This window comes from Scyliorhinus canicula, chromosome 13, assembly GCF_902713615.1.
Source record: "Scyliorhinus canicula chromosome 13, sScyCan1.1, whole genome shotgun sequence".
NCBI lineage: Eukaryota > Metazoa > Chordata > Chondrichthyes > Carcharhiniformes > Scyliorhinidae > Scyliorhinus > Scyliorhinus canicula.
The window spans coordinates 138898351-138925561 of record NC_052158.1 but is presented as its reverse complement, the minus strand read 5'-3'; the positions used below and the strand labels follow the sequence as shown (position 1 = coordinate 138925561).

Below are 27211 nucleotides of genomic sequence, written 5' to 3'. Positions count from 1 at the left end.
GCCTGGGCACACACTCACCCAGCCAGGGCACACTCACACCCAGCCAGGGCACACACACACCCAGCCAGGGCACACACACACCCAGCCAGGGGACACACACACCCAGCCAGAGCACACTCACACCCAGCCAGGGCACACACACACCCAGCCAGGGGACACACACACCCAGCCAGGGCACACACACACCCAGCCAGGGGACACACACACCCAGCCAGGGCACACACACACCCAGCCAGGGGACACACACACCCAGCCAGAGCACACTCACACCCAGCCTGGGCACACACACACACACCCAGCCAGGGGACACACACACCCAGCCAGGGCACACTCACACCCAGCCTGGGCACACACACACACACCCAGCCAGGGGACACACACACCCAGCCAGGGCACACACACACCCAGCCAGGGGACACACACACCCAGCCAGGGGACACACACACCCAGCCAGGGCACACACACACCCAGCCTGGGCACACACACACCCACCCAGCCAGGGCACACACACACCCAGCCAGGGCACACTCACACCCAGCCAGCCAGGGCACACTCACCCAGCCAGGGCACACACTCACCCAGCCAGGGCACACTCACCCAGCCAGGGCACACACACACCCAGCCAGGGCGCACACACACACCCAGCCAGGGCACACTCACACCCAGCCAGGGCGCACACACACCCAGCCAGGGCACACACACACCCAGCCAGGGCACACACACACCCAGCCAGCCAGGGCACACTCACACCCAGCCAGGGCACACACACACCCAGCCAGGGCACACACACACCCAGCCAGGGCACACACACACCCAGCCAAGGCACACACACACCCAGCCAGGGCACACACACACCCAGCCAGGGCACACACACACCCAGCCAGGGCACACACACACCCAGTCTGGGCACACTCACACCCAGCCAGGGCACACACACACCCAGCCAGGGCACACTCACACCCAGCCAGGGCACACTCACACCCAGTCTGGGCACACTCACACCCAGCCAGGGCACACACACACCCAGCCAGGGCACACTCACACCCAGTCTGGGCACACTCACACCCAGTCAGGGCACACTCACACCCAGTCAGGGCACACTCACACCCAGCCAGGGCACACTCACACCCAGCCAGGGCACACACACACCCAGCCAGGGCACACTCACACCCAGTCTGGGCACACTCACACCCAGCCAGGGCACACACACACCCAGCCAGGGCACACACACACCCAGCCAGGGCACACACACACCCAGCCAGGGCACACACACACCCAGCCAGGGCACACACACACCCAGCCAGGGCACACACACACCCAGCCAGGGCACACACACACCTAGCCAGGGCGCACTCACACCCAGCCAGGGCACACACACACCCAGCCAGGGCACACTCACCCAGCCAGGGCACACTCACACCCAGCCAGGGCACACTCACACCCAGCCAGGGCACACACTCACCAAGACAGGGCACACACACACCCAGGCTCGGCACACACACACACACCCAGCCAGGGCACACACCCAGCCAGGGCACACACACACCCAGCCAGGGCACACACACACCCAGCCAGGGCACACTCACACCCAGCCAGGGCACACACACACCCAGCCAGGGCACACACCCAGCCAGGGCACACTCACACCCAGCCAGGGCACACTCACACCCAGCCAGGGCACACACACACCCAGCCAGCCAGGGCACACTCACATCCAGCCAGGGCACACACCCAGCCAGGGCACACTCACACCCAGCCAGGGCACACTCACACCCAGCCAGGGCACACACACACCCAGCCAGCCAGGGCACACTCACATCCAGCCAGGGCACACACACACCCAGCCAGGGCACACTCACACCCAGCCAGGGCACACTCACCCACCCAGCCAGGGCGCACACACACACCCAGCCAGGGCACACTCACATCCAGCCAGGGCACACCCACACCCAGCCAGGGCACACTCACATCCAGCCAGGGCACACTCACACCCAGCCAGGGCGCACTCACACCCAGCCAGGGCACACACCCAGCCAGGGCACACTCACACCCAGCCAGGGCACACTCACACCCAGCCAGGGCACACCCACACCCAGCCAGGGCACACACCCAGCCAGCCAGGGCACACTCACACCCAGCCAGCCAGGGCACACACACACCCAGCCAGGGCACACTCACACCCAGCCAGGGCACACACACACCCAGCCAGGGCACACTCACACCCAGCCAGGGCACACACACACCCAGCCAGGGCTCACACACACCCAGCCAGCCAGGGCACACACACACCCAGCCAGGGCACACACACACCCAGCCAGCCAGGGCATACACACACCCAGCCAGCCAGGGCACACACACACCCAGCCAGGGCACACTCACACCCAGCCAGCCAGGGCACACACACACCCAGCCAGGGCACACTCACACCCAGCCAGGGCACACACACACCCAGCCAGGGCACACACACACCCAGCCAGGGCACACACACCCAGCCAGGGCACACTCACACCCAGCCAGGGCACACTCACACCCAGCCAGGGCACACACACACCCAGCCAGGGCACACACACACCCAGCCAGGGCACACACACACCCAGCCAGGGCACACACACACCCAGCCAGGGCACACACACACCCAGCCAGGGCACACACACCCAGCCAGGGCACACTCACACCCAGCCAGGGCACACTCACACCCAGCCAGGGCACACTCACACCCAGCCAGGGCACACACACACCCAGCCAGCCAGGGCACACTCACACCCAGCCAGGGCACACACACCCAGCCAGCCAGGGCACACTCACACCCAGCCAGGGCGCACACACACCCAGCCAGGGCACACTCACACTCAGCCAGGGCACACTCACACTCAGCCAGGGCACACTCACACCCAGCCAGGGCACACACACACCCAGCCAGGGCACACACACACCCAGCCAGGGCACACACACACCCAGCCAGGGCACACACACACCCAGCCAGGGCGCACTCACACCCAGCCAGGGCACACACACACCCAGCCTGGGCACACACCCAGCCTGGGCACACACCCAGCCAGGGCACACACCCACCCAGCCTGGGCACACACACACCCACCCAGCCAGGGCACACACACACCCAGCCTGGGCACACACACACCCAGCCAGGGCACACTCACACCCAGCCAGGGCACACTCACACCCAGCCAGCCAGGGCACACACACACCCAGCCAGGGCACACACCCACCCAGCCTGGGCACACACACACACCCAGCCAGGGCACACACACACACCCAGTCAGGGCACACACACACCCACCCAGCCAGGGCACACACACACCCACCCAGCCAGGGCACACACACACACCCAGTCAGGGCACACACACACACACCCAGCCAGGGCACACACACACACCCAGTCAGGGCACACACACACCCACCCAGCCAGGGCACACACACACCCACCCAGCCAGGGCACACACACACACCCAGTCAGGGCACACACACACTCACCCAGCCAGGGCACACACACACCCAGCCAGCCAGGGCACACTCACACCCAGCCAGGGCACACACTCACCCAGCCAGGGCACACACACACCCAGCCAGGGCACACACTCACCCAGCCAGGGCACACACACACCCAGCCAGGGCACACACTCACCCAGCCAGGGCACACACACACCCAGCCAGGGCACACACACACCCAGCCAGGGCACACACACACCCAGCCAGGGCACACACACCCAGCCAGGGCACACACACCCAGCCAGGGCACACACACACCCAGCCAGGGCACACACACACCCAGCCAGCCTGGGCACACTCACACCCAGCCAGGGCACACACACACCCAGCCAGGGCACACACACACCCAGCCAGGGCACACACTCACCCAGCCAAGGCACACACACCCAGCCAGGGCGCACTCACACCCAGCCAGGGCGCACTCACACCCAGCCAGGGCACACACCCAGCCAGCCAGGGCACACACACACCCAGCCATGGCACACACTCACCCAGCCAGGGCTCACTCACACCCAGCCAGGGCACACTCACACCCAGCCAGGGCACACTCACACCCAGCCAGGGCACACACACACCCAGCCAGGGCACACACACACCCAGCCAGGGCACACACACACCCAGCCAGCCAGCCATGGCACACACTCACCCAGCCAGGGCTCACTCACACCCAGCCAGGGCACACACACACCCAGCCAGGGCACACTCACACCCAGCCAGGGCACACACACACCCAGCCAGCCAGGGCACAATCACACCCAGCCAGGGCACACACACCCAGCCAGGGCGCACACACACCCAGCCAGGGCACACTCACACCCAGCCAGGGCACACACACACCCAGCCAGGGCACACAGTCACCCAGCCAGGGCGCACACACACCCAGCCAGGGCACACTCACACCCAGCCTGGGTACACTCACACCCAGCCAGGGCACACACACACCCAGCCAGGGCACACAGTCACCCAGCCAGGGCACACACACACCCAGCCAGGGCATACTCACACCCAGCCAGGGCACACTCACACCCAGCCAGGGCACACTCACACCCAGCCAGCCAGGGCACACTCACACCCAGCCAGGGCACACACACACCCAGCCAGGGCACACTCACACCCAGCCAGGGCACACACACACACACACCCAGCCTGGGCACACACACACCCAGCCAGGGCACACACACACACACACCCAGCCAGGGCACACTCACACCCAGCCAGAGCACACTCACACCCAGCCAGGGCACACTCACACCCAGCCAGCCAGGGCACACACACACACACACCCAGCCAGGGCACACACACACACACACCCAGCCAGGGCACACTCACACCCAGCCAGGGCACACTCACACCCAGCCAGGGCACACCCACACCCAGCCAGGGCACACACACACCCAGCCAGGGCACACACACACCCAGCCAGGGCACACTCACACCCAGCCAGGGCACACTCACACCCAGCCAGGGCACACTCACACCCAGCCAGGGCACACCCACACCCAGCCAGGGCACACCCACACCCAGCCAGGGCACACCCACACCCAGCCAGGGCACACACACACCCAGCCAGGGCACACAGTCACCCAGCCAGGGCGCACACACACCCAGCCAGGGCACACTCACACCCAGCCTGGGTACACTCACACCCAGCCAGGGCACACACACACCCAGCCAGGGCACACAGTCACCCAGCCAGGGCACACACACACCCAGCCAGGGCATACTCACACCCAGCCAGGGCACACTCACACCCAGCCAGGGAACACTCACACCCAGCCAGCCAGGGCACACTCACACCCAGCCAGGGCACACACACACCCAGCCAGGGCACACTCACACCCAGCCAGGGCACACACACACACACACCCAGCCTGGGCACACACACACCCAGCCAGGGCACACACACACACACACCCAGCCAGGGCACACTCACACCCAGCCAGAGCACACTCACACCCAGCCAGGGCACACTCACACCCAGCCAGCCAGGGCACACACACACACACACCCAGCCAGGGCACACACACACACACACCCAGCCAGGGCACACTCACACCCAGCCAGGGCACACTCACACCCAGCCAGGGCACACACACACCCAGCCAGGGCACACACACACCCAGCCAGGGCACACACACACCCAGCCAGGGCACACTCACACCCAGCCAGGGCACACTCACACCCAGCCAGGGCACACTCACACCCAGCCAGGGCACACCCACACCCAGCCAGGGCACACCCACACCCAGCCAGGGCACACCCACACCCAGCCAGGGCACACACACACCCAGCCAGGGCACACACACACCCAGCCAGGGCACACACACACCCAGCCAGGGCACACTCACACCCAGCCAGGGCACACTCACACCCAGCCAGCCAGGGCACACTCACTCCCCCAGGCAGCCAGGCGCAGATTGCGCACCGATCTGGTCTTTGCCCACACGCGGGGCAGTCTTTGTTACCTTTCTCGCAGGCCAGCAGGAACAGCTTTTCGTCGATGGTGGTTTCCTCTTTGACTTCCCGCACGTCTTTTAAGGTGAGGTATTTGTTGGGAGAGGAGCACTCGGTGCTCTGGTACAGACTGGCCATGGCGAGCCCCGGGCTCCGGGCCGAGCGGCGTCCCTGCGCTCACATCCTCACTCCCTCCCCTCCACACTCCGTCCCTCTCCCCACACTCCGTCCCTCTCACCCTGGGGAGAGGATTGATCCTCTCTCACTCTCAGCTACCCGCACTCACATCCCCCCCCCGCCCTATTCTGCCTCCATCACATCGACATGGTTTTCTCTTCCTCCCATCCAGCTTCCTGGACAACTCGTCTCCCAGCAGCCAAAACAAAACTAAAGGACAATTTATTATTTTTCTCATCAGAGCCAAGCCGTGACGGGTACAGAGTGCGGCTGTGCGCATGGGCACCCCGACTGTCTCTCCCACTCTCTTTCTCCTTCCCTCTCTCTATCTCTACCTCTCTCCTTCCCCCTCTAGATCTCTCTTTCTCCTTCCCTCTCTATCTCTCTCCTTCCCTCTCTACCTCTCCCCTCCCCCCCTCAATCTTTCTCCTTCCCTCTCAATCTCTTTCTCCTTCCCTCTCTCTATCTCTACCTCTCTCCTTCCCCCTCTCGATCTCTCTTTCTCCTTCCCTCTCTCTATCTCTCTCCTTCCCTCTCTACCTCTCTCCTTCCCCCTCCCTTTCTCCTTTCTCTCCGTCTTTATCCTTCCCTCTATATCTCTCTCTTACTCCTTTTATTCCTTCCCCCTCTCGATCTCCCCCTTTCTCCTTCCCCCTCTCTATCTCTGTTTCTCCTTCTCTCTCTCTATCTATGTTTCTCCTTCTCTCTATCTCCCTCTCTCCTTCCCTCTCTCCATCCTCCCTCTCTCCTTCCCCTTCACTCTCTGCCTCTCTTTTTCTCCTTCCCCTATCTCCCTCTCTTTTTACTTCCTTCTCTCTATCTCTCTATCTTTCTCCTTCCCTCTCTCTTTCTCCTTACCCTTTCTTTATCCCTCTTTCTTCGTCTGTCTTTTTGCCTATTTCTTTTCCCTCTTCACCTCTCCTTTCCTCTTCTCTTTTCCTCCTTTTTCACCTCCCTCTTTTTTCTCCCTTTGTCACTATCTTTTTCTCCGTTTCTTATTTCCTTATCTCGCTTCCTCTCCATCTCTTTTTTCGTTTTCTCCCTCTCTCACTCTTCCTGCCTCTTTTTCTCTTATTTTATTTACTTCATCAGCCCCCTTTTTTCTCTGCTCTCTTTTTCACTCTCTGCCTTTCCCTTTCTTTCACGTCTCTGCAGGTGCATTCAAATTGTTATTTTAGTTGAAAACTCAAATGCTTGTCTTGGTTTACTAAAAGGTTCCAAATATTATTGAATTTATTTGTCATCCTTCACCAGATCACGTTGATATCAATGCTTCATATTCTGTCATGATCCTTTAGTCAATTCAGGCACCTCCTAATGTTTAGATGAAACCTTATAAAATGAAAGGTTAGACCATGACAGGTTTTTTAAAATTAGTCCTACGTGTAAAATATCCAATATGTTTCATATGAAGCGATGGCTGAATACGAGTCAGTAATTAATTCAATCATATAAACTCAAGAATTAAGTCAAAACTTTAGGCACATCAGAAGATACACAAGCTTAACCTTAAAGTCACCGGTTAGTTATACCTTATAATGTCTGTTCACTAGTTCAAAACTTGTTTTTGCTTTCTTTCACTTCAATGGAAATTGTAACACGGAGAAAAAATTGCTGGAGGCCTTTTTGTGCTTTCTATTGGCAGTGGAATATGAGAAAATATTTTAATACTATGCAAATATGAGAAAGCTACCAGATGGCATAAACTCTGCTGCCCTTGTACTAAACAATAACACATCTCATTCACCCATCAACTTGTGGGTTGTCAATTGGATCATTGCTTTATTTTACAAGGTGTTGCCGGAATTGCCGGTTAACAGCTCTACCTCTGACCTTCTGATGGATGAACCAGTTTAAGGTGGTTGGACAAAGGAGCAACATTTTCAATGATGAAAATGTCACCTCAGTCCCAGAGGACCATAGGCTGCTTTCCCCTTTAAGAGCTGGCTGATGGTGATTTAATCGGAGGGTCACCACACCTCAGGCAAGAGGCAAGGTTGGGAAGGCAGGCGAGCCTTCATGAATAATCTCAGCCGATATAGGAATTGAACCAATGCTGTTGACATTGCTCCGCATCACGAACCAGCCGGCCAGCCAACAGAGCTAACCGATCCCCGTCCTTCAATGATACCTGTAGAATGTTGTGGGTTTCTTAAATCACTGACATCAAGGGCTTCCAACGAAGATAGTTTATTCCTGAGCTTTTTCTGTTTTTATTACAACTGATGTATAGTGTTTAATTTAATTTCATGCTACAGAGGTTGGATTGGATTTTGTTTATTGTCACGTGTACCAAGGTACAGTGAAAAGAATTTTCTGCGAGCAGCTCAATAGATCATTACGTACATGAAAAGAAAAAGAAATAAAAGAAAATACATGATAGGGCAACACAAGGTACACAATGTAACTACATAACACCGGTGTCGGGTGAAGCATACAGGGGTGCAGTGTTAATGAGGTCAGTCCATAAGAGGGTCGTTTAGGAGTCTGGTAACAGCGGGAAGAAGCTGTTTTTGAGTCTGTTCGTGCGTGTTCTCAGACTTTTGTATCTCCTGCCCGATGGAAGAAGTTGGAAGAGTGAGTAAGCCGGGTGGGAGGGGTCTTTGATTATGCTGCCCGCTTTCCCCAGGCAGTGGAAGTGTAGATGGGCTATTGTGTTAAGATTCTAAGATTTGTACGCACTTTAAACACAAACTTTATTTCTGGTCTCCACATTTCAGGTCCTATTTGTGTGTCAATTATTCCCATTGTAAATTCAAAAGTCCACATTCTAGTTAAATTCCTAGAGCCTCACAACTTCAGCTACTGCATACTTAGACCACTAGGTGGTATATATTTTGAAACCATAAACCACACCATGTCTGCAGTGTCTGAAATAGAATTGCATTCATAAAACAGTACAGCACAGAACAGGCCCTTCGGCCCTCGATGTTGTGCCGAGCTTTGTCCAAAACCAAGATCAAGCTATCCCACTCCCTGTCATTGTGGTGTGCTCCATGTGCCTATCCAATAGCCACTTGAAAGTTCCTAAAGTGTCCGACTCCACTATCACAGCAGGCAGACCATTCCACACTCTAACCCCTCTCTGAGTAAAGAACCTACCTCAGACATACCTCTTATATCTCCCACCCGAACCTTATAGTTTTGCCCCTTTGTAACAGCTACATCCACCTGAGGAAATAGTCTCTGAAAGTCCACTCTGTGGAGATATGCATCACTGTAAATACACAAGGGGTTAATGTAAATACATGTAGACTAGCTAGACACAAGAGGGAGCACCAGAGACATGACACACAGACATTCAACCAATAGGTCAGTAAGATAGGACACAGCCAATGGGCATTCACGACACACACACACAGAGGTGACATTACCACAGGAGGGCATTACACCAACCCATATAAATGGACACAGCACACAGGATCTTCCTCTTTCCAGTGGAGACTCTCAGTGAGTATACAGGGTTGATTTGAAACACATCACACCCACCACGTGGATTGTAGCAGACTGGTTCGTCAGTCTGAATAGCTATAGCAGGATTAACAGGAGAGTCAAATACAAGTAGGAGAATCGTTAACAGTTCAATAAATGTGTTAATGCTATCTCCAAGTCTGGACCTTCCTTTGTCAGAGTGCACATCAAGGAAGCAGCTTATGCTACGTCAAGAGCATAACAAAAAATGGTACCCAGGAGTGACTGTTAAATCCATATAGTTACAACTCAGCGAACAGTGACAAGCAGCAACAGCAGCCAGGCAAGATGATGTTCAAGATTCCAGTTCCACAGCAGCTCAGGTACCAAGGCAATCTCAGTGAAAACTGGCGTTGGTTCAAGCAGAGATTTGAGATCTACCTGGTAGCGTCCGATCTAGATGGGCGTGGCGGATGCAGAAAAAATAAAGCTTCTACTTACCATCGCGGGTACAGAAGCAGCTAAAATCTTCCAGACCTTCAAATACTCAAAGGGGCAAAACAAGAGCGATTTCCAAGCAGTCCTGGACAAATTCCAAGAATTCTACGAGGAACACACAAGAAAAAACAGTAAAAGAGGCGCCAAAACTCACCATGAGGCGAAGGTAGGCTTTCCATTGAAGAAATCTGCAGTTTTGAATTGCAGCCATCTTGGTAAAGGTGCTGCACATGCATAGTTGTGCGAGAAGCGCACAGAACGGGAAAGTCCATTTGAGCATGCGCAAGAAGCTGCGCATGTGCAATTGTGAAAAAGGCCCCAAGTGAAGGAACAGCGATATGCGAATGCGCAATCGCTTCCTACGACCTATGTCACATGCTTCATGACGTCAGAGGCCCTGGACCACGCCCATTTAAAGGGGAACTGTCCCAAAACACGGAAAAAATTTTTTAAAGACATAAAACCCGATTCGTTCACCTGGAACGACAGCACAATGCCTGAAATTCGACCAGTAGCTGAAAGTAACCTCCGCAGAACCCTGCAACAAGCAGTTAGCACCGCCCAAAGAGATGATACAGTCCTTGAAGACTATGACTCAGACGAAGATTTCACTTTGGGGGGTGGCTACCCCAGTATCAAATCCGAACCGCAACTAGACGTGTTGTACATTGACGACCCCGACGACGAGTTCTTCGGATCGAGGAATCTTCAGCCCAGCATATATGACATCCCGACTCGTGAGTGCAGGATTATGCTGCGGCCTGACACCAAGAGACAGAGAGCGGTACAAGCCCACAGAGAGCGGCCTGCTGCCACACAGAGAGTGGTCCACACACCACGAAGGGTCCCAGCTTCCACACAGAAAGCGATGAAAGACTCCACAGCGAGACAACTGCACGTCTCCACACAGAAAGTGACTCCAGTGACACAAGCCTCCACAGCGAGCTCGTGGACAGCCTCCACGGTAGAAGCAACGCAATACTCCAAAGCGCAGTCCTTGCATGAACAAGACCATGAGGGTCTAGCAACCTCCTCTGAGCAACCAGCAGCAGACAATGTAGGTCTGGCACTCTCAAGTGAACAACAGAAAGACTATGACAGTCTACCACGCTCCAGTGAACAAGAAGAAGTCTCTGACAGTCTACCCAGCTCCAGTGAATGACAAGAACACACTGAGGCTCTTCCACTGTATGTGCAACAAGTGACTACGGTATCCCACTTCCCATACAAGATATGCAACATGACAGACCTCAGCTAGTGTGTACAGAGGCACTCGACGATCACAGTGAGACTACTGGTGACTCCGGTGACACCACGTTACTTCAAACCTCATTCGCTCGAGCCTCTCCACAAGCAAATGCATTCCTGAATGTTTTGACTCCAGACGTGGAGCATCAAGAAACCTCAGCTGACTCAAGTGAACCTGAAATGACTCCAGACGGGAAGCGGCAAGAAACCAAAGCTGATTCAGGTGAACCGGAAAGGGCTCCAGATGGGGAGCATCGACAAGTCAAAACTGACTCAAGTGAAACAGGCCAGACTCCCGACGGGGAGAATCGACAAGCCAAAGCTGATTCCAGTAAGCCAGACATGACTCCAGACGGGGAGCGCCGTGAACTCAGTGACAGCACGCTCAAGGAACCAGAAGGTGCCACAAAGGACGCTGACACGCGTAACTGTGTGAAGGACTTGTATTATCCACAGAGTGTGGTCCTTGAGCGTACCAAACACGTCAACAAAACCAACCAACACAACAACAACATCAAAGACAATAACAAGAAGCGTACCAAAGGCAACAACGTCGACAACAAGTACGACAAAAACAACACCACTGGAACTACGACTGGTACGACATGGTACAACTCTGCCCATGAGGGACACTGTTACTGCTCAGCTCAGTACAATGACATACCATGGCAGGACGACAGAGATTGCATACATCACTACCACCAGCATCGGAAGAAAAAAAGACTCCAAATCAGACAACAAAGTGATTTGACCACTTCTTGGTTCCTTACGCACAGGGACACTGACAGCGTTTACAAAGCAATGCCACCATCAACATCACCACCTCACCAACCAAACAAGAAAGACACTCGACCATAATAATTAATGAATTTTGGGCTCATGCATATGATTTGGACTTATTGTTTAATGATCACTGTTATCATAACTTGTACATAGCATCACTTATCTACCTGTTTTTGTTCAATTTTCTTTGAGTGTACAGAAAATATATAACACGAAAAAAGGGGGGGGGTGTGGTGATATGCATCACTGTAAATACACAAGGGATTAATGTAAATACACGTAGACTAGCAAGACACTAGAAGGAGCACCAGAGACATGACACACAGGCATTCAACCAATAGGTCAGTAAGATAGGACACGACCAATGGGCATTCACGACACACACAGAGGTGACACTACCACAGGAGGGCATTACACCAACCCATATAAAAGGACACAGCACACATGATCTTCCTCTTTCCAGTGGAGACTCTCAGTGAGTACACAGGGTTGATTCAACATCACACCCACCACGTGGATTGTAGCAGACTGGTTCGTCAGTCTGAGTAGGTATAGCAGGATTAACAGGAGAGTTGAATACAAGTAGGAGAATCGTTAACAGTTCAATAAATGTGTGAAAGCTATCTCCAAGTCCGAACCTTCCTTTGTCAGAGTGCACATCAAGGAAGCAGCTTATGCTACGTCAAGAGCATAGCAAAACACACTCTATCTATTAAGTCGCCTCTTAATATTTTCTGTACAGTTGCAGCATAACCCCACGGCTCTTAATCTCAAGCCCCCTGTTAATAAACGCTAACACACTATAGGCCTTCTTCACGGCTCTATCCACTTGAGTGGCAACCTTCAGAGATCTGTGGACCCCAAAATCTCTCTGTTCCTCCACATTCCTCAGAAACCTGCCTTTGACCTTGTAATGCTTTTCTACTGCTAAGTAATGCATTTAAATGCTCAGCAAAGGCAATAGTCCCTTCCCAAGCTGGAGGCTGGGGAGGGAGTCACTTCCGCCTCCGCCATGGTGAAGACCATGGCGAAGGTGGAAGGAAAAGAGTGCCCCCACGGCACAGGCCCGCCCGCCAATCGGTGGGCCCCGATCGCGGTCCAGGCCACCATGGCGGCACCCCCCCCCCCCCCCCCCCCCCCCCCGAGGCCAGATCGCCCTGCGCCCCCCTCAGGACCCCGGAGCCCACCCGCGCCGCCTGCTCCCGCCGGTAAGGTAGGTGGTTTGATCCACGCCGGCGGGAGAGGCTTGACAGTGGCGGGACTTCGGCCCATCGCAGGCCGCAGAATCGTCGGGGCGGGGGGGGGGCAACCGGCGTGGAGTGATTCCCGCCCCCGCCGAATCTCCGGTGCCGGAGAATTCGGGACACGTCGGGGGCGGGATTGATGCCGGCCCCCGGCAATTCTCCGACCCAGTGGGGCATCGGAGAATCCCGCCCCTTAGCTTCGTAGGACAAAATGCCAGCACCTTGACCTTTAAGGTTTAACCATTTTGCAAATTCCCACTCCCTCCACACCGGGTTTTGTCTGGTCAGGGCCTGGCTGCCGAGGATGGGCATGTCTCCAAAGAGAAAAAGTGGGGTCTTCCTCTGATCTCATCGTCATTGCCCCAGAAATGAAGTGAAGCCCATTATCATCCTCGGACCTTTCAAGTACTTTGTGTTTGTGAAAAATTGTGGCTGGAATTTGCATGTCTAGTTTTCTTCCCCATGTCTGCATGGGTCTCACATGCCCACAACCCAAAGATGTACAGGGTAGGTGAACTGGCCACACCAAATTTAAATAACTTTTGAGTACCCAATTGTTTTTTCTTCCAATTGGGGGGCTATTTCTAACATTCAAAATAAGGTTTAAATCAAAAGTTCAAAAAAGCACTCATTTCACAGTAACATGATTTGATTCAGTGAGTTTTTCTTTTTACAACAACAATAATGATGTGCATTTATATAGCCACCTTTATTATAATAAAACATCCTAAGTCACTTTGTTGGAGCATCATAAAACAAAATCTGGCACTGGGATGTGATTAGGTCAGATGGCCAAAAGCTCGATTAAAGAGGTAGGCTTTAAGTATCGTCTTCAAGGAGGATAGAGAAGCGGAGAGGTTTAGGCAGGGATTTGCAAAGCTGAAGGCCTTGGCAGTCAAAAAACAGGGCCACCAGTGACGGAGTCCCTAGAATTGGGGTTACTCAAGAGGCCAGAATTAGATGAGCGCATATATCTCCGAAGGCTGGAAGAAATCCCGGAGATAAGGAGGGGCCAGGCCATAGAATCATTTGAAAACAAGAATAGAGTTTTGAAATGAAGCCAGAATTTAACTGGGAATCAATGTGGATCAATGTCCCCTCAGTTTCAAGCAAGAACCTTTGTCACTTGCTTTGAAGAAGACAAAGTTGAAGATAGCAGGATGCAAGTAGGATTTCAGTGGTTAAATTACTTATTTGATTTGCCTATCGATCAGGTTTTGCCAGGCACGGAAGGTTAAATCGATCCACAAGTGGCTATTCGCTTTCACTACTGATACATGGTTTATCCAGATGAAAGTTGAAATCCTGATCAAGATTCAAAACGGGAAGTAAGAGTGTGACTGCGATATCAAACTAAACTTGTTCTGAATGTACCAACAATGTGGATTGGCATAAGATGATTCAACTCTCAACAATAAGAAACCCATTTTTCCAGTGTAAGCTTGGGGCAGAAAAGTCAACCAGCATATTTTCCTCTGAATGAGTTCTTGCTGGAAGGAGATTGGGGAGAAGGCAAGAAAGATTTTTGCTTCTTGAATCTTTCACAATCATAAGTCCAATGCTAAGGCACTTTGGCTAATTACAGTAATTTAAATCTCTATCAGATTCTTCACCCTCCGTAGATTCAATACTCGAGGAGATTTCGCTGACAAACGAAAGATGCAGCTATCCCACATATTTTCCAGTGCATAAAATACCACAATTCAGGTTGAATTATTAAACATAGATAGCAGCTCCACTCACATCTCACCTCATTAAGGTCATAGGATTCAGTTCATCGTAGATTTAGTCCATTGATGAAAACTAACATCCAGTTTTGTAGAGAGAAAAACGTTGTTGAGAGTGGGGATAAAGGGGTCTTTTTCAGGATGGCAGCCGGTGACTAGTGGTGTGCCTCAGGGATCTGTGCTGGGACCACAACTTTTCACAATATACATTAATGATCTGGAAGAATGTACTAAAGGCACTGTTGCTAAGTTTGCAGATGATACAAAGATCTGTAGAGGGACAGGTGGTATTGAGGAAGCAAGGGGGCTGCAGAAGGACTTGGACAGGCTAGGAGAGTGGGCATTGAAGTGGCAAATGAAATACAATGTGGAAAAGTGTGAGGTTATACACTTTGGAAGGAGGAATGTAGGCATAGACTATTTTCTAAATGAGAAAAATGCTTAGGAAATCAGAAGCATAAAGGGACTTGGAAATCCTTGTTCACGATTCTATTAAGGTTAACGTGCAGGTTCAGTCGGCAGTTAGGAAGGCAAATACAATGTCAGCATTCATGTCAAGAGGGCTAGAATACAAAACCAGGGATGTACTTCTGAGGCTGTTTAAGGCTCTGGTTAGACCCCACTTGGAGTATTATGAGCACTTTTGGGCCCCGTACCTAAGGAAGGATGTGCTGGCCTTGGAAAGGGTCCAGGGAAGGTTCACAAGAATGATCCCTGGAATGAAGAGCTTGTCATATGAGGAACGGTTGAGGACTCTGGGTCTGTACTCGTTGGAGTTTAGAAGGATGGAGGGGGGTGGTGCTTATTTAAACTTACAGGATACTGCGAGGCCTGGATAGAGTGGAGGTGGAGGGGATGTTGCCACTTGTCGGAGAAATTAGAACCAGAGGACACCATCTCAGACTAAAGGGACAATCCTTTAAACAAGAGATGAAGTGGAATTTCTTCAGCCAGAGGGTGGTGAATCTGGAGAACTCTTTGCTGTAGAAGGCTGTGGAGGCCAAATCTTTAAGACAGAAATAGATAGGTCCTTGATTAATAAGGGGATCAGGGATTATGGGGAGAAGGTAGGAGAATGGGGATGCAAAAATATCAGCCATGATTGAATGGCAGAGCAGACTCGATGGGCCGAGTGACCTAATTTTGCTCCTACGTCTTAAGGTCTTATGAAAAAAAAGTCCAGATTTTAGCAAGGCCTTTGGGGTAAAATGCTGCATGAATTTGAAGTGATATGTGATGTGTTGGGTATGCTGGGTCTGCGAGGACTGCGTTTACCATAGCAGTGAGAGAGACAGGCTTCCAACACTTGGAGAAATGTCTATTTTACTCTATTTTATTGAACTACCAACTGTTAAACATACTTAGACTGTGGGTTGACACTATGCTGAGTTGACTGGAGACCTGAGGCTAACCTGACCAGACTATCTTACTACCACATGGTGTATGTTCGTGAGGTTGCTCACAGGCTCAGGCTGTCTCAGAGGCTGCATCCCCAGAGAGCGGGAAAACTAGTGCCCTCTGGCTTTATAGTGGCCGTGTCCTGTCTGGTGATTGGCTGCTGTGTTCTGTGTGCTCATTGGTCATCCTGTGTGTCAATCAATGCCTGTCTATGCACTATCATATACTTGTGTGTATATTATGACAATATGTTCCCAACATTTTATTTTACCAGCTGAGTCTCAATTTGAAGACTTCTGTCCCACTGTAATTTCTTTTCCTGTGTACATCAATTCCACTGTAATTTCTTTTCCTGTGTACATCAATTCCACTGTAATTTCTTTTCCTGTGTACCTCATCAATTCCATTCAGTACTTTAAACACCTCAACAGATCCCCTCTAAATCCCATCTCCAAGGAATAAGCAACGTTTCCCAAATCAGCTGAATTTTCAGCAAGGCTTCCTTTAAATGGGTGTCCAAAATTACATTAGTTCAAAATCCCAATTCTCCAGCTAACATATGGCCAGGTCTCTGCGTAACTATGGTAATACTTAATGGGAGGGCGGCAATTTCCCCTTCCTCTCTGGCATGAGCTCCACAATCAAATCTGACTTCAGGATGGCTGAAGAAGGCGTACTTTCATAACATGGCCAAACAAGTTGATTATTAGCATGTCATTCCTTCCAATAGGCCTGATGGCATGCAGTAAAGAGTGGGAGTTTCCTGGTCAGACAAACTGCAGAAGACAATGACAAACCATTGCTGTGCTTGGTCAAGCATGATCATGGACCAACCCAATGGAAGATCATTGTCACCAATGCGCTCTTCGGGCATGGTACCTGAAGGAGAAAGAGGAGTACTTTGTATTCCATACTTTTATGACGAAGAACAGCATGCCATTAGGCTTTTGATCAGACGGGGGGTGCCCTGTGTAAGGGGGGGGGGGGGGGGGGGGGGGGGGGGGACTCTCCCATAGTGTATTTGGGCTGGTGGGGGTCAGGAATTGCTTTACGGGCCTTGAGGATCAGGATGCCATTTAACAACTCGAGGGCTTCTTGTTGCAAATAACGGCTCGCCAGCTGATAACGCGCTCGCCAGCTCCCCGCTAACTAGATTGAGCAGCACTTAAACTGCACTTGCTCAGCCAACCCCAGCCAGCTCGCAACAATGGCACCGAGGAGACCAACATTCAGGGGACCTGGGGAGCTCTTGGACACCGTGGAGGCCAGGAGTGATGTCCTGTTCCCCCAAGGGTCCCAGAGGGTGAGCCACAAAGCAACCAGTGCAGCCTGGGATGAGATGGTGGTGGCCGTAAGCTTGAATAGTATAACCAAGAGGACTGGGCAGCAGTGCAGGAAGAAGGTCAACGACCTACACCAGGTTGCACGAGTAGACACCAACAGAATCAATGCCAGGGAAGAGAAAGGCAATTCCAGTTCCAGGAATCTGGTACATGATCCAGAAGAACCCCAAACCCTAGGAAATGAACCCACCCACATGCCCAAATATCAGTACATAATTTTCAAAACAATTGGCAAATAGAATGATTAGTAAACAAAAAATTTAAAAAATGAATTTGTTGTACAGATAAATAGGCTAATTATATACTGATATATATTTTTATTTGCCGAGTCTTTAAAGACTTTTATTTGAAAATCACTTATTTTTGATATGGATATCAATACATACATTTACATCATGAAAACTGTTCACTCAACGTGATACTCATGTGTTCCTGTGAAATGTTTCATCATACAGATCACATAGTAAACTCTAAATTCCATCACTGAAATGAAGTTATAACTAAAGTGATGCTCTTTAGCAGGTCACTTGGTCACATCAAACCAAACTTTAAAAGAAATGCTCAATTAAATTTAAACCTTTCAGCTAGCCCATTTTCAGAACAGGCAGTGTTAAGCTTTACTAATTCAATTGCAGTCCCGTACTGCAATAATAAGTTAAAAAGTGATATGCATCTTCAAAGTAGAATCAAACTAAGGTACGTTTTCAGCAGGTTCATGACAGTGTATTGAAAACAGGATGTGCGACTTTTCAATGATGTGATCAGGATAAGGGAACTGTTCCACTCTGGCCCAAAAGTGATGCCTGGCAGCTCCATTTCCAGCTTTAATACACAGATCCAGGAAACAAAAATAACCTTAAATGTCTTCAAACTTTTGTATATGTTATAGGACGGATAAGGGGGTAGATTTTCAACATCCAACCAACACACAAAATTAAAGATGTGCAAAGCCACCCTTATACAAATCACCCAAGGGTTAATGAAAACCAAACTGCAGCTGATCTGCCCTTTCGTACCAGGGTGCCAAGTTGAACATGTACACCCAATATTTAGATAACATGGACTCACTTTAAGCTGCAATGGTCTTGATTATGTAAACTGTTTTGAGTACCCAACTGCAAATGCTTGCATCGTGTTTTGCAACAACTCCTCCAAAAAGATTTTGAAATCATCAAAGGTACACAAAGGGGTTACCTGTATATCTGCAGAACTATATGCTATGAAACCATTATTTTAATTCAATTTCCAATCTAATTACACACAGGCAGCTCATATATAGGAACCCAAACAATAATAAAGATACATCCCCGATCCCCGAGATGGCGATGTTCACCTTGTACAAAACTATTGTGTAAACAATGCGATATATGAACACAAAGCCTAAGTCTGACTGTGCACAAAACATTCCCGGACCATACGAATTTTAAAAGATCAGCATATGATGTAGCCAAATCTTTTACCGAATTCCACCAATGAGCAGCAGTTTTAGAAATGTGATCACTCTTGTGAACAAAATTCTTTAATTACCATTCTCGTTATTGTAATATAAAGATTAGTGCTTACAATTCAGAGCAATCTTAACAAATGAGTTATAGGTTTATTAGGATTGAAGCTTTTCATCACATATGGATTGTACATAATTCTGCTTTGTGGCGATAGTCATCAACATTATACAACTTCATGAACACTGCTGCAGTACCATTTACTGCCAGATGCTCAGGCAGCACCATTGCATCTTCTCGGTATTGCAGTATACCTCTATCCGATTAAACTTTAATTATATGGTTATCGCACAACATAAATTATGACAGAAGTTAAAAGTTGCAATTCAATCTCAGGGCACCACGGCATTCAGAAACTGCTATCGCCAAGATTGATTTGAATGTAACGTCATGTGGGCCACAGATTAAATTACAACTGAGTCCCTCCACAGAACCCATTGTACATATTTAAATATTTGCAGTTCAATGATAATAGAATTTACAAAAACAGCATCTATTTCCAAAAGGCAGATCAATTATGAATATGCTCAGGTTCAAGAGCTTTGGACACATTATTTTTCATTGTAAGCAATGCAGGAGATACATGGTAGATGATGCATTATAAATAGTAAACTGAAATAAGTGCAAGTTTTAATCTTGACAGTAACATGGAAAATGAACTATAGGAAAACTCAAAATACTCAAAATAATAATTAAATTAATGCTCAAGAACAAAAATGATCTCCAGCTAGTATTTTGTTTCTGAAATTGTTCCCAGTTATATTATGCTCTCTGCTGAAAACAGATTTAATAATATGAATGACAGATAAATTATGTGAATTGCAGGATTCAGAGTTGGTTTGATATGATATGGCAGACAGGATCAATGTGAACCAGGTGCTCAGTTCTCTTCACACCTTTTTCAATCCTTTTCCCATTAAGCAAGCAAAGACAGTCATGACCATCTTTGGCTTCACTTCAACCAGATCTTCGGGCAACGCATATACACGAGTGCCTATCTTTCGTGCTACTGAAATGGCATATCTGAAAAGAGACAAGCACACCATTTTAAAAAAGGAGTAATCAATTAAAAGAGCTACTTCCAGAAAGAGTGTCTTTTGTTGTTCAGTCCTGCATCCTGCCTTCTTGTTGTTTTATGCCCACTCCGCATTTTGTGCAGTACATTTTGTTTTCAATTATATTTGTTGCTTTCTTGTGATAAATTATGGAGGAGGGCTCCCATCCAGGTTACCGACCCTTCGAACAGTTTAAGTATTCCTTTCAACATTTTAGCAATAGCAACTCTTCGCTGACATTTCAATTCAAAACTAATTACTAGCAGTGACAGATACTGAGAAAAGCGATAACTCCGACCCCAGCTTAAGCAACAAAACGCAATTGACCTCCTTTCAAACAATTCAAAATAGGATGAACTGGTCATTTGCATTTAATTGACTTTGGGAGTTGGGGTAAGAGGGGATGGTAATAACATTTCAAGCAGCATTTTTTCCTGTTTGCTGATTGGCAATAATAATAATCTTTATTGTCACAAGTAGACTTACATTAACACTGCAATGAAGTTACCGTGAAAAGCCCCGAGTCACCACATTCTGGCGCCTGTTTTGGGGCATGGAGGGAGAATTTAGAATGTCCAAATTACCTAACAGCATGTCTTTCGGGACCTGTGGGTGGAAACCGGAGCACCCGGAGGAAAACCACGCAGACATGGGGAGAAAGTGCAGACTCTGCGCAGACAGTGGCCCAAGCCGGGAATCGAACCGGGGACCCTGGCGCTGTGAAGCAACAGTGCTAACCACTGTGCTAGTGTGCCGCCTGGTAGAAAGGCTGGGTGAAATACTTACGTAAATTCTGTTGAATTTTGTTTTAGTTTAAAACAAGCAAATCTGGTGGACAAAAATACAAAGAATCAAAAGGACACCTAATAGCTATTAGGTGCGGTCTTTCAGATCAGACATTACACAGATGTCCTGTCTTCCCTTTCAGATAAACGTAAATGATCCCACGGCACTATTTCAAAGAGCAGTGGAATTCCCAGCATCCCCAACAGCACCGCCCCCCAACTCAATGTCCCGGCCAATATTTATTCCTGAACCAACGTGTGGTCATTATCACATTGGCTGGCTGGGAATTTCTTGCAGAGCTATGGAGAGACCCACCTTGGGGGATGCAGCGGACCAGCCAAAAGTTTAATGGCAGGACAGGAAAATCGCAGCAGCAGGCAGAGCCGGAAAAACCCACCGGTTTTGTTTGTGGGAGCTTTCTGTGTACAAATGGTCTGCCATGTTTCCTGCATTACAACAGTGATTACACTTCACAAGTATTTCGCAATCTGTAAAGCATTCTGGACATCCAGCAGTTGCGAATGGAAATGCAAGTATTTCTCTTTTCGTTTTTTTTATTAAAAAAAAAGTACGGCTCATTTTGAAGCCAGAATTTGTCGTTACTTTTATCCAAAATAACAGCCTCATGGTAGCACTGTGGTTAGCACCGCTGCCTCACAGCGCCAGGGACCCCGGTTCGATTCAGACCTCGGGTGACTGTGCGGAGTTTGCACATTCTCAGTGTCTGCGCGGGTTCCTCAGGGTGCTCCGGTTTCCTCCCACAGTCCATAGATGCGCAGGTTAGATAGATTGGTCATGCTAAAAATTGCGCCCAAGTGTCCAAAGGTTAGGTGGAGCTACAGGGTTCGGGCGGATGCTCTTAGTGGGTCGGTGCAAACTCGATGGGCCGAATGGCCTCTTTCCGCACTGTGTGGATTCTATGAAAGTACTTCAAATAAGAATCACCCACCCCAATTCGGCACAGGTATTTTTGTTTAAGTAATTAATAGAGCATTAGGAATTACTGATCATGAACGTCAAACTTACTTAGCATTGTTCAACTTGTCAATGTCTGAGAATTCCGTCTGTTTCACCAGCTCATAGCGAATCGCATTAGGTACAATAGCATCTATCAAGTCAATAACGGGCAAACTGGTGCAAATGCATTTATCCTAGGAGATAAAGAAGAAGAAAAAAAGTCCTTTAAAAAGAGTAAATGATACAGTGGGGCTTGTTTAATTGCAACCAGTCTGGACAACCGAGAATTTCTATAGAATGCAAAGCAACAAAAAAAGTTGGCCTGCTGTATAACGACCTTCATTTGCCTAAATTTTGAACATCTTACAAAAGAAGGGTGAATAAAGTATAACAAAATATAATGATAAATGCTCACACTGGAAGAATTTTCTTTTCTGCTGTAAAGATTCAAGATATTTTTATTGGTGCTGATCAGAAGTCATCAAACGCCAGCGTTCCCTCTTTCAGTACAAGTCATGCATCAAAACTTTCACCATCATTTAACTCAATGAATCATCACAGAACACAAAGTGCACTGCATATCTTTCTAACTGTGAATTTGCAGCCTTGCCAAGTCACCTTTCACCATTATTGAAACGGAAAGATAAAACTTTGCCTCAGACTATCAGAAATCCCTTCCTCATCGTCAGCCTGTGATTTCCTTGCTAGAGATCAGTTGCTGCTCACCCATCATCTCTATGTTCACTGACCAACGTTGGCCCAATTTCCATAAATGCTTTGATGTAAACATTTCTCATCCTGATGTTCAAATCCCTCCTCTTGGTATTCACTGTCCCTCCCTATCTTTGTAATTTCCTCCAGTCATACAACCCTCTGAGAATTCGGTGTTCCCCCAGTTTCTGGCCTAGAATGAAAGGACACAGTTTAAAAATGAGGGGAGATGAGAAGAAATACTTTCTCTCAGAGAGTTGAGTGGTAGGGATGTTGGAAAATGTTTTAATGCACAGGTAGATAGATTCTTGACTAACAAGGAAGTCGAAGATAATTTCAGGTAGGCAGAATGTGGAGTTGAGGTTATAATCAGATCAGCTATGAATTTATTGATGGCAGAGCAGGCTGGAAGGGCCAAATGGCCTATTCCTGCTCCAAATTTGTATGCTCATTTGGTCTTGTCCATCTCTGTCTCCCCCCCCCCCAACATTGACAGCTGTGCTTTCAACTACCCAGCCAAGCTTTGGAATTTCCACTCTAAACCTCCAGATCTCTAACTCTCTCTCCTCTCTAAGATGCTCCTTGAAATTTACCTCTTTGATCAAGATTTTAGTCGCCTGTTAAAATATCACCTTCCAAGTCCCAGTGTTAACTTTTCTCCGATCATGCTACTGTGAAGCACCTTGGGGTACTTGTGTTAAAGGTACTATATAAATGCGGGTGCCAGCATCCATGAAAAGTACCACAATCTTGCACTACTTTCTCAACTTGCCATTCAGAGACTGTAGCTACATTCCGGAATTGTTGATGTCATCCAAACACTGGTACTGCTTTCATGATCAATGGAAAAAGTTTTCACATTTTAAAATGGTGAGAGTTTGTACTTTTCCTCAATCATGTTCACATTATTCAATCCCATTTAGTTACAGACAAGAACAATGATGACTTTGAATCATACAGAACAGAAGAGGCCCTTTGACCCATCAAGCCTGCGCCAACTTAAAAAAAAAATTACACTTACTCTCATCCCACTCCCCGGGGGCAGCACGGTGGTGCAGTGATTAGCACTACTGCCCGACGTGTCGAGGACCCAGGTTAGATCCAGGCCCCGGGTTACTGTCCGCGTTGACTTTGCATATTCTCCCCGTGTTTGCGTGGGTCTCACCCCCACAAACCAAAAAGATGTGCATAAAAGGTGAATTGGTCAAGCTAAATCACCCCTTAATTAGAAAAAAAGAATTGGGTACTCTAAATTTGTTTTTTAAAAATCCCACTTCATCACTTTTTAAAAAAATGTTCATTAAAAATTTTTCATGGTAATCAAAACTATCCAAAACAATTAACCACAATTACACAATAGAACAAAAAAGGAGAAAAATAAGCAAAAACACATTAATTATAACCCAAAAAATTAAACTAAACCCCCTAACAGCTGACAGTGACTAGCTCCTTAAAAAAGGAAATGAATGGCTGCCATCTTGGGTAGATTCCCTTTTACCGACCCTCTGATGGTGTACGTAACATTCTCCAAATGTAAGAAAGACATGAGGTCATCCAACCAGGCCGAGGCACTGGGCAGAGTAGGAGACCACCAACCATACAGAATCTGTCTCCGAGCTATCAATGAGGTGAAGGAGAGGACATCCACCTGAAGCACCAGAGAGTCTAACACCCCGCCCCCAAATAGCCACCAATGGACATGGATCCCAATCTACATCGAGCATCTCCCACATGGAAGAAAAAGGCACTGAAGTTTACTAACTTGGGACAAGTCCAGAACATAGGAGTGTGGTTAACCAGCCCCCAAAGAGTAGCGCTCACGCTTATCCTCCATCGCAGAGAAGAATCCTTAATCAGATGCATCCTGCGCACCACCTTGAACTGAATAAATCCTAGCTGAGCAGATGAAGACATGGAGTTGACCCCGTGAAGGTCCTCACTCCATACCTCTCCATCCAGAATGTGACCCAACTCACCCACCCATTCATCCTCACCTCACTCAACGGAGCTGATTCCACTGAGGACAGTGCCAAACGTGCCTGAAATAGTTTGTGTGTTCTCCCCCCCCCCCCCCCCCCCCCCACCCAGCCAAAGACAAAATCCTCTTCAACAGGGAAGAGACTGGTGCCAAGGCAAAGGAAGGGAAAACCTTGCGCAGAAAATCATGAATCTGAAAATACCTGAAAAGACCGTAACCAGGCAATTGGAATTTCTCCACCAACTCCTTAAAACTAGCAAACCTCCCCTCCGCAAACAGGTCTCCAAACCTCTCCAGGCTGTTCCCCTCCCTTGACTTCAATGTAGAGTACAAACCTCCAGATGGGACTAGCGAAGGCAGGGAACAGAGCTTGAAATGCTGGACATCACCACTGGATTCCGGGAAAATCTCATCAGAGGGAGAGAAAGGCAACAATGCAGTAACTATTGTGCGATGGCTAGAAACAGTGCAGGAGCTCGCTTCCATTTGTCCCCATATGGACCAGGATCACTGAACCACAGCAATATCTTCTGAATATTGGCTGCCCAATAGTAAAACAATAAATTGGGTAGAGTCAGGACCCCTGATTGTGTCTCCTTGGAGCAAAGCTCCACGGATCCGTGTAGTCTCACGGATCCGTGCCATCTTTACCCAATCCACAGCAGCCATCCTTCCCCAATCCACAGCAGCCATCCTTACCCAATCCACAGCAGCCATCCTTACCCAATCCACAGCAGCCATCCTTACCCAATCCACAGCAGCCATCCTTACCCAATCCACAGCAGCCATCCTTACCCAATCCACAGCAGCCATCATTACCCAATCCACAGCAGCCATCCTTACCCAATCCACAGCAGCCATCCTTACCCAATCCACAGCAGCCATCCTTACCCAATCCACAGCAGCCATCCTTACCCAATCCACAGCAGCCATCCTTACCCAATCCACAGCAGCCATCCTTACCCAATCCACAGCAGCTATCCTTACCCAATCCACAGCAGCCATCCTTATCCAATCCACAGCAGCCACCTTTACCCAATCCACAGCAGCCATCCTTACCCAATCCACAGCAGCTATCCTTACCCAATCCACAGCAGCCATCCTTCCCCAATCCACAGCAGCCATCCTTCCCCAATCCACAGCAGCCATTCTTACCCAATCCACAGCAGCCATCCTTACCCAATCCACATCAGCCATCCTTACCCAATCCACAGCAGCCATCCTTACCCAATCCACAGCAGCCACCTTTACCCAATCCACAGCAGCCATCCTTCCCCAATCCACAGCAGCCATCTTTACCCAATCCACAGCAGCCATCCTTCCCCAATCCACATCAGCCATCCTTACCCAATCCACAGCAGCCATCCTTCCCCAATCCACAGCAGCCATCCTTACCCAATCCACAGCAGCCATCCTTCCCCAATCCACAGCAGCCATCCTTACCCAATCCACAGCAGCCATCCTTCCCCAATCCACAGCAGCCATCCTTACCCAATCCACAGCAGCCATCCTTCCCCAATCCACAGCAGCCATCCTTCCCCAATCCACAGCAGCCATCCTTCCCCAATCCACAGCTGCCATCCTTACCCAATCCACAGCAGCCATCCTTACCCAATCCACAGCAGCCATCCTTACCCAATCCACAGCAGCCATCCTTCCCCAATCCACAGCAGCCATCATTACCCAATCCACAGCAGCCATCTTTACCCAATCCACAGCAGCCATCCTTACCCAATCCACAGCAGCCACCTTTACCCAATCCACAGCAGCCATCCTTCCCCAATCCACAGCAGCCATCCTTCCCCAATCCACAGCTGCCATCTTTACCCAATCCACAGCCTCGCAAGCCTCTCAGTTCCTGAACATGGGCAACAAATGCTGGCCTTGCCATCGATGCCCACACCCATGGAAGAACAATTAAAAAATGTACTTTACAGGTTAAGTGAGTGTGGAAAGTTGTGGCAGATGGAGTACGAAGTAGGGAACCGTGAACTTGTCGACTTTGGCAGGAAGAACATACTATTTGAATGGAGAGAGATTGCAGAACCTCGTGTCCCCACTAGGTGTCCTAGGTGACAAATGTAGTGTGCAGGTACAGCAAGTGATTCAGACAACAAACAAAATGTTGGTGCTTATTGCAAGGCAAATGAATATAAAACATAGGGAGGTTTTACAGCAGCTTTGGGGAGACCAAATGTGGTGTACTGTGTACAACTCTGGTCTGCCTATTTGAAAAAGGATATAAATGCATTTGAAGCAGTTCAGAGAAGGCTGACTGGTCCGATTCCTGGATGAGGGGCTTATCCTACAAGGAAAGGTTGAAGAGGTTGGGTTGATACCCAGACCGATTTTTGATAGACAAGGGAGTTGAGGATTATGGGGGGCAGACAGGAAAGTTGAATGGAGACCACAAGCAGATCTTATTGTATGGC

The 27211-nt window shown here is 49.6% G+C and overlaps 2 protein-coding genes across 6 annotated transcripts in view; both read right to left on the bottom strand.

The window, feature by feature from the left end:
- The window catches only part of trpc1 (transient receptor potential cation channel, subfamily C, member 1), a 123156-nt gene extending 116685 nt beyond the window's left edge, over positions 1–6471 (bottom strand). For 2 of the 3 annotated variants that reach the window (XM_038817563.1, XM_038817564.1), the window contains exon 1: positions 5973–6471. In XM_038817563.1, the coding sequence (XP_038673491.1) occupies positions 5973–6099 (127 nt within the window). In that variant the 5' untranslated portion in view covers positions 6100–6471. The remainder of the gene's footprint in view (positions 1–5972) is intronic. The other variant, XM_038817565.1, reaches the window with a different exon arrangement.
- An 11629-nt stretch (positions 6472–18100) lies between these two features.
- Positions 18101–27211, bottom strand: part of LOC119976786 (plastin-1-like) — a 198577-nt gene continuing 189466 nt past the window's right edge. For all 3 annotated transcript variants that reach the window (XM_038817566.1, XM_038817568.1, XM_038817569.1), the window contains exons 15-16: positions 22160–22284; positions 18101–20315 (exon numbers count right to left, since the gene is read on the bottom strand). In XM_038817566.1, the coding sequence (XP_038673494.1) occupies positions 20183–20315; positions 22160–22284 (258 nt within the window). In that variant the 3' untranslated portion in view covers positions 18101–20182. The remainder of the gene's footprint in view (positions 20316–22159; positions 22285–27211) is intronic.